The sequence below is a fragment of the Chroicocephalus ridibundus genome, chromosome 1, assembly GCF_963924245.1.
Source record: "Chroicocephalus ridibundus chromosome 1, bChrRid1.1, whole genome shotgun sequence".
Lineage (NCBI taxonomy): Eukaryota > Metazoa > Chordata > Aves > Charadriiformes > Laridae > Chroicocephalus > Chroicocephalus ridibundus.
Genome location: NC_086284.1, coordinates 152,543,523 through 152,558,709, shown reverse-complemented (window position 1 = coordinate 152,558,709; position 15,187 = coordinate 152,543,523). Strand labels below are relative to the sequence as shown.

General features: G+C 40.8%; 1 protein-coding gene across 11 annotated transcripts in view; it reads left to right on the top strand.

Annotated features, from left to right (window-relative positions):
• Positions 1 to 15,187, top strand: part of CACNA1C (calcium voltage-gated channel subunit alpha1 C) — a 489,480-nt gene that overhangs the window by 363,874 nt on the left and 110,419 nt on the right. For all 11 annotated transcript variants that reach the window (XM_063318467.1, XM_063318446.1, XM_063318434.1 and 8 more), the window contains exons 10-12: positions 2,840 to 2,930; positions 12,117 to 12,143; positions 14,267 to 14,427. In XM_063318467.1, coding sequence (XP_063174537.1) covers positions 2,840 to 2,930; positions 12,117 to 12,143; positions 14,267 to 14,427 — 279 coding nt within the window. The remainder of the gene's footprint in view (positions 1 to 2,839; positions 2,931 to 12,116; positions 12,144 to 14,266; positions 14,428 to 15,187) is intronic.

The following is a 15,187-nucleotide window of genomic DNA, read 5'->3' as shown; positions in this document are numbered from 1 at the left end:
TACGCTCTAAAACTTCTCCGTGCATTCACATCTGATCTGTGTGGGCCGAGGACCTTTGTATATAATAGGCAGAGGATCAACATTATCTAATGCCATGGAAAGCTATGCAGCAGGACGTCAGAGGGCAAGTGCCAGATGTAAACTCAAACAGAAATCATGAGGCATAGTCTAGGGGTAACCTAGTTTGGGTAAGGCAGCGTATGCCTGAGTGCTTGGTGAAGGTTGTGAGTCTCTAGAGACGGAGTAAAACACAGAAATGTGATTACCCCGACAATTTTCCTTTAGCAGCTCTGACAGATTTGAAAGTTTGTAGATATTGGAGCAGTTTAGGAAGAAAGCCAAGGAATCTCATTCAAAAATTGGCTAGTCTAGATTCTGACCCTCAGGGTCAGGAGAAAACCTGGGGACAAATTGTGATTGCCTTAGTCTCATCAATTTCAACAGGTCAGACAGTCAAACAAGATGAGTTTTGCCATTGATATCACTGGAAAAAGGATTTCGGCCTTTTTAACTTAAATTCAAGAACTTTATGTTCTCAGAAGTCAGATATAAAAAAAAGGGCAGAAAGCAAGGAAGAATTATCCTCTGATGATCTGTTATAATATTTCATACTTCCTTTGTTTTTAATTTTGTACTTTTAATTCACATGATGAAGTTTTCAGACAGAAGTGGATGTCATGTGTAAGCTGAGTTCCTTGTTTTTTTCTTTTGCCTGTCACTGGCTGCATGTTCTCTATTGATGTCTTGTTCCTGGTACTTGACACTGACCATCTTGTCTGTGAAAGGAAGCACTCCAGCTGGCTTGCCTGATAAGAAGAAAGGGAAGTTTGCTTGGTTTAGTCACTCCACAGAAACCCATGGTAATGTTCCCACTGCACTCTGTGTCCACACTGCGTATATGTGTGTGTATGTGTCTATATATCTCTATACAGACTGACATATAATATATCTTTGTATACTTCTGCATGCATGCCTTGCTTTTTCTATTGCTTGTGCAGCGTCCTATTCATGCACTCAAGATAATAAGTTGCTCTGCAAATCAATCTCTTGCTAATGTCTTCAAAATTGTTTTCCATTTGCTCAAATATGTCTTGAAAGTGCTTTACCTCATCTTCAAAGATGACTTGCAAAACATCAACATTTTGGTTTTTTTTTTCCTCAAGGCCTTAGTCTGGACCGAAAATTTTAATTATGAATGTTGCTTTTTCTTACAGCTTACTTGACTGCTTCATGTGCATCAAAATATGAATTCAGTTTATTCCTTAATTTGGCTTTCCAAACAGACAAGATTATTAAAACATCTAGTCTTCATAAAGCAACAGGCACCATTACAGTACAATATTTCATAGTTGTGTCAGGAATACTAGAGAGTCCATTATTTCATATGGTCCTAAGAACGCAGCACAAGAACTGTGATTTCCCAAGACATATGTTGTAGGCACATGAATTATTGGGATGGGACGAAGGAGAGAGGGTTCATTTTGAGGGACAATTCTACCATAGTATTTTCAAAGCAAGAATTCAGGACCTCTTTGGAGAAACCTTCTGATATCTTTCTCGCCTCTGAAAGAAGACCTGGTCCTATAGCCCGTTAAACATCTACCCAATTGAAGTGCAGAACCTATTTATTCTACGTTGCCTCCTTTTGCGCCAAGGACCCACAAAGAGTTATGTTCTTAGTACTGAGTAACGTATCCTTACAGGCTGTTAGAAGCCTCTCCGACAGCTAATAATGCACGCTCTCAAGTCTCATCTGAGATAAATAACCAACTGGTAATACAGGTCATGTTCTGGAGTTCTACCAGGCATCTGAGAGATCTGTTTAACTCCTCCATCATTCACTTTTAAGTATCATTTTTTCGTTTGTTTTGTGTATTTGAAACGGGGGGAGGAGGGAAGATGACACATATTGGATCCTGTACATTGTCCTAACTTCTGTTGAATTATTATGTATGAAGGAGTTACTAGAGCTCATAAAGGAGCTGGGAGCAACTGGAGAATGGAAATTGGGATTTATTTTTCTTATGATTTGTAGAAGCAAATAAAATATTGAGGTTTGGTAACAGATAGAAGATGTGACAGATCCTTGAATCCAGAGTTCACGCCTAAGGTTGCTTTTATTTGGTGTTTGTTCCATGACACTTCTGTAAAAGCCTAGGAGATTCTGTTCAGTTCTTAGTTGGTGTATGCCAACATAAAATCTCCACAAAAGCCCATATTCTTTAGCTCCTTTGTTGGTAATATCTGAATGGGTCAATATCTGAATTCCCTTCTTACCCCGATAGGTCCAGTTTATAAGCCTAAGGTTGAAACAGATTAATGGTTAGTATATGGCAGATCAGCCATCGATATTATTTACATGGTACTCACAATCAGGCTAACAGGAGCCGTTTGTCAATCTTTTTATTAGCACTCATTTATACTCATTGCACAAGAGATTGGGGAGGGCAGTGACATGGTTGGGCTGGTGCAAGTGAAGGGGCATTTTTTAATTGTTCCATTAGATCAAGCAAAAGCTTCTTGTTGGCTTTGCCAGGTTCTCTAACTTTCAATGGTTCTCATTCATAAAATTTCCAGGAACTGACTCTGTAAGAAAGAGCAGCTGCTTCTTCCCTTTTCTTTAGCATTTCAGTAACCCGTGTTACGTTCCTGAAGCCTACCTGCCCAGCCTGGCCTGAGCAGGGAGGCACTAGACTTGCTCAGCAAATTGCTTAATCGTCAGGAGCTGCAGCTGAGGGTCTTTTCATTAAGCCAGTTCCTTCACTCACGTGATTCATTAATAGATGTGCCAGGTTCTAATGGCCAACCCTCTCTTTTTTCTTCCCTTTGACTCTTACAGTGAGCATGCCCACCAGTGAGACCGAGTCCGTGAACACAGACAACGTCCCTGGAGCAGATATTGAAGGCGAAAACTGCGGTGCTAGGCTAGCGTGAGTACATATCTACAGATATTTGTATGTAGGGGTTGGATTGAGCTTGGTGGTTAAAGCCAGGGCAAATGTCAGGCTTTTTAAGGGGATGAAAACACTACAATGGGTGAAAGGAGAGGGTGCAGAAGATCTATTGATCCTGGTTCTTATCTTAATTGCGATGTAAACTCACTCAGGACATTAGTGGAGAGCCTCTGGGTTTACATAGATGTAAATAAAGTACAGAATGCCCAGAATAAGCAGATCTGGTTTTGCATAATAATAGCTAAAAGAAGAACTGATGGATAACAGCATTCTTATTTTAAAATTCCTCTTTGGTGATAGATAATCAAACCCAGTATATGTAGACCAAAGAGTGGAAATGACTGGTCTATTTTAATTTCTGTAATGAGTCTTGTACACTTTACGGTGTCTTGTAATAGAAATACATGGATGATAACTCCCATCCTGCAGCCTGAACTACGCCCTTCAAATGCTGAACACAATACTAGAGTGACAAAGAAATACAACAGTTGGGAGGAAGTAATGTCTCCTTGGTATTGCACCACTGTAATTAATGTAGGTGCTCAAGAATGTGTGAGATAGCCCTTATGGAATACCATATTATATGGTAATATTTTTAGCATCGCAGAGAGCAAGAATAGGCAAGAGGAGTCCTTTCTTCCCTTTTGCATGACTTGAAAAAGACTGGACTTTATCCTGGGTGGTGGGAATATGTTAGTCCCTCTAAATTTCCTTGAAAAATGGGCTAAGCATATCAGTGCTATAGCTTGTACCATGCTGGAGTATTTTGAGGCTGTCCTGTCCTTGGGCATACCTTGAGCCCTTCAATGTTGGTCAAATGCTAATCATAAGTACACAAGAAATGCTGTATTTTGTCAGACCTGTGGTCCATCTGGCCACTGTTGAGGTCCTGACAGTGACAGGAGGGCAAGTGCGCAAGCCTGGCCATTTCCCACTTTCCAGTCCCCCTTTACTGCTCCCAAATTCATGCTTATTGGATTACAGATGTTAGGGGGCACACTTGTGCTTTTTGCCTTCAGTGGCCATTTACAGACCTGCCGTCCATGGATTTATCTGAACTCGCTAAGGCTGTCTGCCCTCACAATCTCTTGTGGCAACAAGTTTCAGAAGTTCACTACCTGCTGTGTAGACAAGTACTTTCTCGTATCTGTTTTAAGGTGATCCACTACTACTTTTAGTCAACATCTTCTCCTTCTAATACTGTGAGATCTGGTGATCAACAGTTCTGCATTCAGCTTATCTATCACCTCCATGACTTCGTAAACCTTGATTGTATCTCTCACACCCACCCTTGGCCCTTTCCTCTACAAACTGAAGAGATCTTATCTGCACTACAAGATGTGATATGTAGAATATGTTGTAAATTCAGTCTGCTTTCCTGTAAGTGCCAGCCAGCGACTTACAAACCCCAGGAGAAATTATGTATGATAGATTCCCTTCACCTGCCTGCTGTTGCCTACTTGCTGAGTCTGGCATTTTAGTTTAGATTATGAACTCTTTTCTGAAAGAACCAAGCTAGGTCTATTCACGGCACTGAGGCAGTTGTAACCGTCCCTTTAGCACCCCACCAAGTTGCTTGTGCTCTTGTCACATCACAGGAAGCAGCAGCTGGATATGTGACCACTTCTTCCAGCTGGATCCAATTTGGAGAATCATCTCTATTCTGCAGTTATGGTTCCTAACACAATGGGTCCCCTGGTGCTACACAGTGCCAACAACAATGGCAACTGTTAGTATAAAGTTGCATATATTTTTAATATTACAGCTTGCATTCACTTAATGTCCTTAATCCCAAAGGATCCTAAAGGACTTTATGAACTGTAAATGCAGGGATCGTTTTCATAGTGTTAGGATTCAGCCACCTTCAGGGTAAAATGTGGCAGGTGTTTAACAACAAAGGACACAAGTGTATAAGGAGATGTATGAGGGATAGCTTGTTTTGCACTGAAACTGCATGGGGGATTTTGGCAAGCAGAACATGATTGTCTTAGCTGGCATGTGGCTAGGAGAGCTGAAGTTAAACCCAACTCTAAACATAATCATGACTTAGGATGGAGTATACTTAAAATAGACCAACATACCCACAGGAGAATGGCAGTACTGTGATCTGGCACCACAATCGCCATACTCCTGGCATTAGGAGAGGGGATGGCTACGTCCAACACGTTTTAGGGAAAAAGAAAATGACAGGAAAACAGAACTTCATTTCTTCTTCCCATGTTGTAAATGTTAAAACAGGGCCCTAAGTTTCATCAGAGCAGGACATGTAAGATTCAGGGAGATAAAGTTTCCTTGCCACTTTCCACTTCATTTGAAAATGGGTGATGTATAGTAGGGAAATTGAAGTCTGTTATTGAGAAAGGTTTTTTTTACCCCTTACCCAAGGACAGTTAAGATCCTCAAGGCCTCACTCAGATTGCTTTTCATCTCTAAGAGACGGATAGGCTCCTTCATCCAGAAAAATTAATGGCTGTATCATTGTATTTGAAATTCTGTAGTGAGATACAAATTGTGCCAATGCTTCCTGCTTTTGTAAAATGTTTGTTTCAAACTTGTGGAGCTGTAGATTCCTTCGTTATGGGTACATTCAGATCTGCCTGTAATTCTGAGGCTCGGAATCCTTTCTGGTTTGTTTTGTTACTGCATCACACACTCAGGCAGAGAGAGAGAAACCAGCTTTCCTGGTTTCAAGAATTCTTAAGTCCTCCTCTTCTCACTGAGCCCTGATTTAAACCTCCCGTAGGCCAATATTCCTGCTGGAACATACAAAATGTAAGCAAGAATTTATTTGAATGAATATTTTCTTTTATTGAAACCTGACTAAGAGAATCAGAATTTGGCCCAGTTTTCAAGACTAGAGGTAATTCATGTGTGAAGTCAGTTGAGTGTTTAAAACAAGTTCCTCGTCTAGGTACTAGTGACTTTGAGTAAACATTAATAATTATAGTCATACCATCCTGATTTACTCTAGTTGAAGTTTAGGCCCAGACTTTTGAGTACTCATCTGCCCTCTGGATTTTGCTTTTACAGTTGAAGTGGCTAGACGAGTTTTTTGCTTGATTGTTGAGTTTCATCTATTGCGGGTGAGTCTTCATTTTTACCACCCTGCTAAAATCACCTAGTGACCACAGGTCTCCATTGCTTTCCTATAAACACATTTTTTCCCAGAGGGCAGAGACTGCACTGGGCAATCTGCAACCAGACATGACTGAAGCAGCAGGGAGATTTCAAGTCAAAGGTAATATATTTATTTATTTAGTGCATCAGGCTGCGAGGGCATTTAACCACCCCAGCATCACCACCATGGTTACAGGCTGACCTTGCCATCAGAATGCGCTCATGATAAAAGGAAAAAAGTACCCAGAAGACTGAAAGAAAAAGCATTTTTGTTGAAGATAACTTAGAATTACTGTCTGTTCTTTTTGTTCTTATAAAAAGCTGTAGAGCTTTGAAAGGCTGGGTCTGTGAATGACAGAAAGATCTGCTTGAGAAGCCAGGCTCAAGCACGCCTTTTGGAAAAGGAGCTCTTCCCTGACAGCCTTTCTTAGCTCCACAGAGACATATGCTATGTGAGATCAGGAGAGTACCTTTCAAATACAAGCTATCTCCTACTGATGAATTGTCTCAAAGAAGCTTTTATTTCTATAGTACCCATACTATAGAAACTGCCTTCATCAGCTATGCTGTCTGGATGCCAGTCTTCAAACCAGCAGAAGGAGTTTCAGGAGGAATCTAGCATCTAATCTCTCTTTCCTTATTGTGTAATTCCAGTTTCTTAGAACTAAAACAGACAAAAAAAAAATCCAACAAAAAAAACCCTCATTCATATTGATTCCTGGTGTAATTCTACTGCCATCAGGAGAGCTGTGTCAGGGAGTAGTTCCCTTCCTAAGATGGGTGTTAGCTTTATCAGGCATCTGAATTTGAAAAAGATTTCGTAGGGTTCCACAGGACATTGAAAAGCGTCCCACAACTTGCACAGTATATCATCCCTGTCATGATACTGCCTCGTACTTCACTGACCTCTGCCCTGTGGTAGAAACACAACAGCTTTTATCCTCAAGGACAACATTTGGAAGTGGAACTTATCTTACTTCTGATGTGTCACAGCTTTAATAACCTGTTGCCTCTGGGTACAAAGAAACATGTTTCCTCTGAAGCAAGAACCAGTGGGATAAACCCGGAACTAGGAGCAATGGATTTGTAGGATAGCCTTATACCCAGGACTTCCCAATAGCGAGTAATTTCCCTGACCCTCTGTGGTTACTGCTGTGCAAGTCCTAGATTCCTGAGGACAGGCTATTGCTCATGATCAGTAGTAATCTGTTCTGTGCGGGATGTCAGCATATGTAATCTTCCAATACGACCAGAATGTTAATTTTCTAATGCAGCCATACAGATATGGAGTGCCACAATAGAGCTTGCTTTTATACATATGTATTAGCTAAAAAAAAAGACCTTCGTGGAAACTAATGTTCCATAGAGCCTCAATAGAAAAGTGCAGCGCTTGAGCTCAAAGGGGAAGAGAGTTTAAAATTATCTGCTTTCACTGAAACAATAAGCCACTTGGCATTTTCACCTTGTCCAGGATTTCCATGCGTTTGGAGGACAGTTCAATTGCCTTTCCACCAAAGAGGGTTAAAACAATAAAACAGGAAAAAACAAAACGAGCAACTTACACTGGCTTTCCAACTGAAAACAGTGTGTCCTGGAAATACTATGACCAATGGAAGCTTTCCCTGGCATCTGAAATACCAGTGATTTTCCCTTGGTGCTTTTCTGGCTGGGAACATAATTCCTATGCAGTTCTTGCAATAATCAGCGTAGGAGCCAGTGGTAAAGGTGAAAGAATCAGTTTGCTTGCAGGTTCTCTATAGTTACTCCTGGTTTTCACCTAATGAGAAGATAGCCCCCTTCTGTGAGGACCAAAGTCCTCATCACGTCAGGAGCAGTGGTAAGAAAAGTCTGCCAAAAGCTCTGAAACCACTGCTGACTTCAGCAGGAAAACACACAGGATCAACCCCTATGTGTCAGCCTCAGCTACTGCTTTCCGATTTATTATGAGCAAGGTGGTTTTGATATTCACAGGCAGCTCTAGATACATGTCTAAAGGACAATAGCATGCCCTTGTGGAGGCGGAATTATCTTCCTACTTCGGATCCTGTGACAGGCCTTGCCTGTGACTTGCCACAGGGGTAGCAAGATTATTCACTAAATGCTGAAGCGCTGGCCCATTTTTCCAGCCTGTAAGAAAGCCTGTTGAATAGCAAACTAGCTCAATTTTAAACTAGACGGGTCCAGTTTTCTTAAAGATGTTCTGTAGATTCTTACTGCTGATGACCAACAACGACCTCTCTCTTAAAAGCAGCATCTTCCCCGTCAGGTCAGCATGCTCTCCAATCCTTCTGCAAGAACGTCAAGAACGTAAAAAAAGAAAGAATAGACATTGCTGGGTGGACTCTGCTGAAATTCAGTGATTGCCTCAGCAATAGGATCTCAGTCCACATCAGAACACAAGTTCTCCAGGGCCAGTCATCTGTTCTGTTTTGCTGGAAGCTTTTAACTAATGGTCAGAAATGCGAAATTGTCATTGCGTGTCCCCGTACAACTGCCCAGTGTTAATTGTATTGTACAGAGGATACCAGGCAGAACGATGGAGGCCCATTGCTTCAGTGCGAATTGCAGAGGCATAGCTGAGGGTAGAACTTAACCATAACACTTTTTTAGGCTGAGAAGTTATCAGGTATGCAGCGTACGTTCCTGAAAACTTCATGACTCTATGCTCTTGTCCCAGTAATATATGGGAAAAGGATCCTAGGGTGGGCATCTTGTCTTCAGGGCTGCCAGCATCCTGACTAGAAGCAATGAAATGTCATCGGCAGAAAAAAAGAGAGGGGAAACTGTTGTGCTGCTTGAGCAGTAACTGCATGAATGCACCATATTGCACCAAAACAGAATCAGTATCACACCAGGACTGTGTTCTCATGGTTCTAAAATCTGTATGATATGCACAGTGCAGCTCTTTGGATGTTCCCCAAAGTTGAGTATAACCTAGAGGCATAGTAAGTAAATTTCTGTGTTACTGCTTTTCTGAGAGGTTTTACTAGTATCCAAGGGCTTTTGTACGTCCTCATGAAGATAGTTGCCTATAGGCAGGATGATATAGTGTAAAAGTAGTTGTGACCAGCATGCCAGATAATTTCGTGGTCATATTTAGTAATTTCTGCACCCAGAAAACAATTGGAACGTGGCCTTAGTGTCATGCGTGGAGACCTACAGGATTTTTCCAGAATTGTTTTTTTGTGTGTACAATTACACAAAATCTTCAACCCCTGTTATATAAGTGTCACATCCTTCACAAGTGCATAGTTTCTCTTCTCTGGTGTCCACCATGAACACAGAAATGAAGACTTTATCTCTCAGAATGGAGGATATCTCACTACATTTGAATTATGCTGATTATCCTGAGTTTATGTTGATAAAATCTTTAAATTTCACTGTCTTATCTGCATGTGGTACATAACTATGAAGGGTTAGAAGAATAAAAGATAGCGAGTCAAACAGTAGAGGTCTGACTTTGTGTTTGTCTTTCTAAAAGATAATCTGAGTTACATCATTCCTATGATAAAAATACTCAGTAGTGATCTGAAATGATTTTCATATAGGCTCCTATACCATGATTTTAAACAATAGTTTCTCAAGACATTCCAGAACTGGACACAAATGGGGATGCCCTCATTTTCCTAATGACATAAAGGTCACAGGATACCAGAGACGAGAGAGATCTGTGTTTAAACTCAGCAGAGAATCTGGTCCACCCTGAACCCCTGGCAAGTGCCAGTTTGGAGCATCACAAAGAGGCTGTGGCAAGGCCCCACATCCAGACTATTTGACAGCCCCTAGAGGTGGCATAAAAGCATTTTTGTATGTGACATAGTGAACCCTCATTCTGAAAGACAAAAGATTCTTGATCTTGTAATGGTCATTTGAAAAATGTGTTTCCGATTCGGACATAATGTTTTCAGAATCAGTTATTGTACGGTTTGTGTTTCCAAAATTCCATTTCACTCTTGGATTCTGCCTCTAAATATAAATCTCTTCCTCCTTCCTTGTCCTGTTCTATATATGTAGCACACCCACATGTGATAAAGCCTTCTGCCATAGCAGTAAGGCAATGGGGAGGGAGGCTGTAGCTAACCTGTGGGAGCACTGAATGCACTTGGCTGCTGCTCATAGTGCTCCAAAGATATAATTATCACATGCATGATGAGTACTACACCTGCCACATCTCTTTTGCTTAAATAAATAAAAGATTCCTTAAATGCCACACAGCTCCGTTACTGGGACACCATTAGCCAGAGAGGTCACTGGAGAACTTCATGCTCCCTGTCCTTCAGCTTCCACCAGGCAGGTTCCCCATGACATCTCTCTTGCTCTCTTCCCCCCCAAGCCCCCCCCCCCAGTCTTTTCCTATGACAGTCCTTGCCATCTCCTTTTCAGTGCCTAGCTTTCTCCTTCATTGTGAGATTTTTCTTCTTTTTCTTGCGTCTGTCTTTGTTATGAGCCTTCTTTCCTGTTGCCTGTAAATCTGATCCATTACAGTTTGTAGGTAGTGCTTACCAAGCAAGAATTCTCAGTGAAAATTTGGGATAACTTTAACATTAAGGATGTGCTTTGTAGGTGCTTCACCCGTCATCCTTGCTAAAGCTCGCTTTGTCTCTGCAGCATAATTTAGCATTCTGTTCAGCCAGCGCGTTATTTCTTCTTTATCAAAAGAACTCTTGCATGTGTCTGTAACCACACTGCTGCCTAGTATGTGGCCTAGAGAAGCTGCCTGTGACACAGCAGGAATGATGTATTCAGTGCAAAGGCTTTTTTTTTTTGCTTGGACCATCTGCTGGTGAAATGTTCCTATCACTAAAATCTCTTCCACGTAAGGAAACTGACCCATCACTGATTGCTTGTCAGTGACTGATGTCCTCAAAGAGGGATGTGACCATTTTTAAGACTGCTACAGAAAGTAGCATTAGATGCTTTGAGAATTACTTTGTCCCGTGTCTGCTAACAGTGAATCCATTTTTAAGCCAGTACAGTAAGACCTTTGCTGACTGTTGTCAACAATGAATCACTTTCCTATCATAGCGGAAACCTTAAGAAATGCTTCAACCCAGCAGAAATAGCTTGTTCATAGTCACTCCCCAGGTTCTCATTTCTTCTGTAACTGGTAGTGGATTTTGCAGCTTCCTAAATCACCTCTGACTCATGTCATTGCATCCACATACCTTTATTTCTGTCTGTGCACCATTATGTATGTACCAAAAGAGAGCCTAAGAGTTCAAAGGCTTTACAGGACACGTGTCAAGCAGAGCAAAGTAGCGGTTAGAGAATTGGGTTCTGTCTCTTTGCCCGTGACTTCTCATAAAAGGCTAATGAGATTATTTAGTTGAATAAATCCAAGTGCATGGAATTAGATATTTAAACACATATATAGTGCGAACACGGCCAATTTTTCAGTAATGTTTCATTCCCAAAATTTCATTGATAGCAACAGAATCCGCTATTGTTCAGATCCTTTTGAATTCAAACCAATTTACATACATAATAAAGAAAAATAAGTGTTAGTATCTAAGTTTGAAAATATCTACCATGTACTGTTTTTCCCTCAACTGCTAGAAAAAAAAGAAAGTCTTATTTTTCCCATGGTTTCATAATGTGCTTATATATCCTGAAGTGACAGGTGATGTGTGAAAGCAACAAGTCTGTCTGTATAAAGTCATACATATTTTAATATAAGAAAAAAAGCTAGTGACTAAAAGAAAAAAGAGTTCTAGTTGAAAAATGTATTTGGCAGCAGATGCAGAGTACCCCTAGTATTAGACTATCCTTTTACCCAAAAGAAAACCTAGTTCACTGATGTCTGTTGGTGGTAGGATCCTATCATGGCATGACTTCATGTCTTCTGCCAAAAAACAAGATTTGTATATCAGGGAATTCTAGCCATGCCCAGTGCCTACATTGACTTACAGGGGACTCAAGAAAAAAACAGCATCCATTAAAAAAATTAATTGAGCTTAACTTTGTTTCTTTCTATTGCTATTTTCACAAAAGCCTGGGAGGTATGGGACAGCTTCAGAGAATTTAATGGCAATTCTTGTCTTTCAGGCATCGGATCTCAAAATCAAAGTTTAGGTAAGTAAAAATAACTTTTGCTTTTCCTCCTTTCCACTGGTTTTGTTCCTTACTTTGTGAAGTGGTTTACTCCTGCATCTGTGGGACACAGTGGTGATTCTGGGAGATACTGCCAAACTTGTCCGATTTTAGTCAGTCACCTACCAAAAATCAAGATCCCTTTTCTTAGTTTCATACTGAAATAAGGCACAGGGACTAATGACAGTATTTCACTCAGAAGTACCTATCTGATTGCTACCTACATATCCCAAGCCATAAAATATAAAAGCAGAAGAAAAAAAAGTTCAACCACATAATTATACTACATCCATCACATCAACCCTGCCAGCTCAAGGTTCTCTTTCCTACACTTTGTTGCACTACTCTGTTTTGCTTTATTGTAAATCTTTCAACTGATGAGGTTTATATCTTATTTGTGAAATGCTCCCTTTTACTATGGGACGTGCGGAGTTTTTCTGGTGGTATTTGTTTTTCTGTTGACTTAGAGCTTTTGAAAATGTGAAGCACTCCCCAGGTGGTCATTTGGGAGTTTCCACTGGAAAGGCTGACTGAACTCACGGAACTTGGTTGTTGAGGTCCCAATCCATTTCTACATCTTCAGTAGGAGCCTCGCTGCCTCAATAACTCTGAATTCAAAGTCAATTTTATAAAACCTAAATTAATTTTCAGAATAACTGGAACAACTGAGCAGCTCTGTCCTTCAGCTTATCTAAATAACGAACAGTAATGTAAATTCAGAAATGCACATATTCATACATGCTGTCTATATGCATCCCTGTGCAAAGAGTTGCATACATGATCGTATTCCTACAATCCATGGATTTATTTGTACATAGGTGTAAGCACAAAAAACCACTTGTATCATCACATGGTGACGTGCATGCACATTTGTGCACAAGTACACACATAAGTGTGTGGGATTGCTAATGATGTAATGACGACATGAATGCCTAAGTGTTGTGCCCATTTTGAAAGTCGGGAAGATCATTTCGTGCCCCAAATCCACTGCAAACCACACAACCCTTATTAAATATTTGTGCTAGCTAGACTGGGTGCCTTTATAAATTGCATAGCTAAAACAGCCTGCATTTGATTACCTGTTAAAATGTTGTTGCAAAATTCTTGGCCAGTGTGCAATGTTCATATTGCCTGGCTTTAGTTCTTATAGATCCTGAACCCTGACCTCAAGTATGGCCATAGTTTATCACTGGAAATTATACATAAGAGAAGACTAGCCAAGAAAAGTTCTCTCTTCATGTAATGTTGTGTATTTGTGTGTCTCTTTAGAGATAAACACACACATGCACACACACATATATGTATATAATATCTATATAAAACTATTAGATAAATTATACAGTGGCAAGTGTTGCCTGGAAACTGGTTGCTATGCAAGTTAAATTCTGAAGAGTAGGAGGTGTGTAATTAGCTTTAAATATCTTCTGTGGTTAGTAATTACCCTCAGAAATCAGTGACACAAGGGGATGTGTTCATGGAAGGCAAACTTTAAAAGGTCTGTTGATTAGCAAATGGTATCCTTAGTTCCAGGCACGAAGATGTGATGCTGAGGTCCCCTAAGTTTTGTTTTTCTGTTCAGAGTCAGCCCGCGTGTTGCGCTTACTCCTGAACATTGCTGAATGTGAATGCTGGAAATGTTCCATGGATTTTATCTGACATCACCTCTCCAAAGACTTAATCCAAAGGTCCATGGTGTATAGTGCGTATCTTTTCATTGACTATTCTGAGCCTGGGCAAGGTCCCATTGCAGGCCACAAACATTAAATACAAGAACAATAACTATTTTTGTGGGAATTGGGCTAAAAAACCTCTCAGGGTAGCTGCAGTGGATGTCTTAATCAGATTAAGACGTTGCTTGAAGTGGTTGATTCGCCCCTAAATGTTGCAAATTGGTTTAGGACTAACTTTATTCCTATAGCTAAAGGAAGGATGATCACAATTGTCGACTCAGATGAGAATGAGTGAACATTTTTCAGGGTGAACTTTAAAGTTATTCTCCACCACTGTTGAACAATAAATCAAGACTAGAGTCTCTCTTGACAGAGATTTGCAATAGCCTAAGGATCCCTATCTGAAAAGAACTTTTCCTTCCCCAATTTTTCAAGTCGCTACTGGCGCCGATGGAATCGATTCTGCAGAAGAAAGTGCCGCGCCGCTGTCAAATCCAATGTTTTCTACTGGTTGGTGATCTTCCTTGTGTTTCTGAACACCCTTACCATTGCCTCTGAACACTACAACCAGCCAGACTGGCTCACGGAGGTCCAAGGTGAGGAGGGGCAGATGGTTCTGTTTATTGTGGTCAGTGTCAAAAAAGGGGGCTGAGGGAGGAGCTGAAGCATTAGACTACACAATGTAAAAGGGGTACACACAGCTCCAAATAGTCCTCTGTCTGTGGAGAATCTTAAAGAATACAACAAAATATCTGCCTACAATGGGAGAAATCTCAGGGAAAATGCAAGTTCCTTGTTTCCAGCCAAAACAGTGTTCCACTGGGTGTAGGTGAAATCAGGAGCTTCTGCTAAATATGTATGTGCAGCAACTGGGTTTCCAATTTATGGACAGCTACTGGGAGCCACAGGTTCTCCAAGGTTTTCCCTGAAATGGCATTTATTCTAGTTGCCATGGAGGTGAGGAAGGAAGAGTGATTTGTAAAGTTCTTCTGTCTGCAGAGCAGTTGAATCCTCACTGGAGGTGAGAGTAGCTGAAAGGCTTAATTAAGCAACAGTAGGTAGCACAGCAGCTCTTCAATTCCCACTCTCATCTGCAGATGACAAGTGTGATGGGAGGTTGTGCACAGGAAGGCATGTCCCTGCCATGGAGGTTGTGAGGTTGTGTAATACATCACAGCTGTATGTGCAATACATAAGAATTGCGGTAACCATCTTCGTAAAACATTTCTGTGAATGAGATGCCCACGCTTTTGAAGTCCATTCTTTGACCCAAGCTTATATGAAGTTAACCTTTCAGACTGATCCCAGAAGGCGTTTCTTATAGGCAAGGGCCAATGGTCAGCTGTGATGATCTTT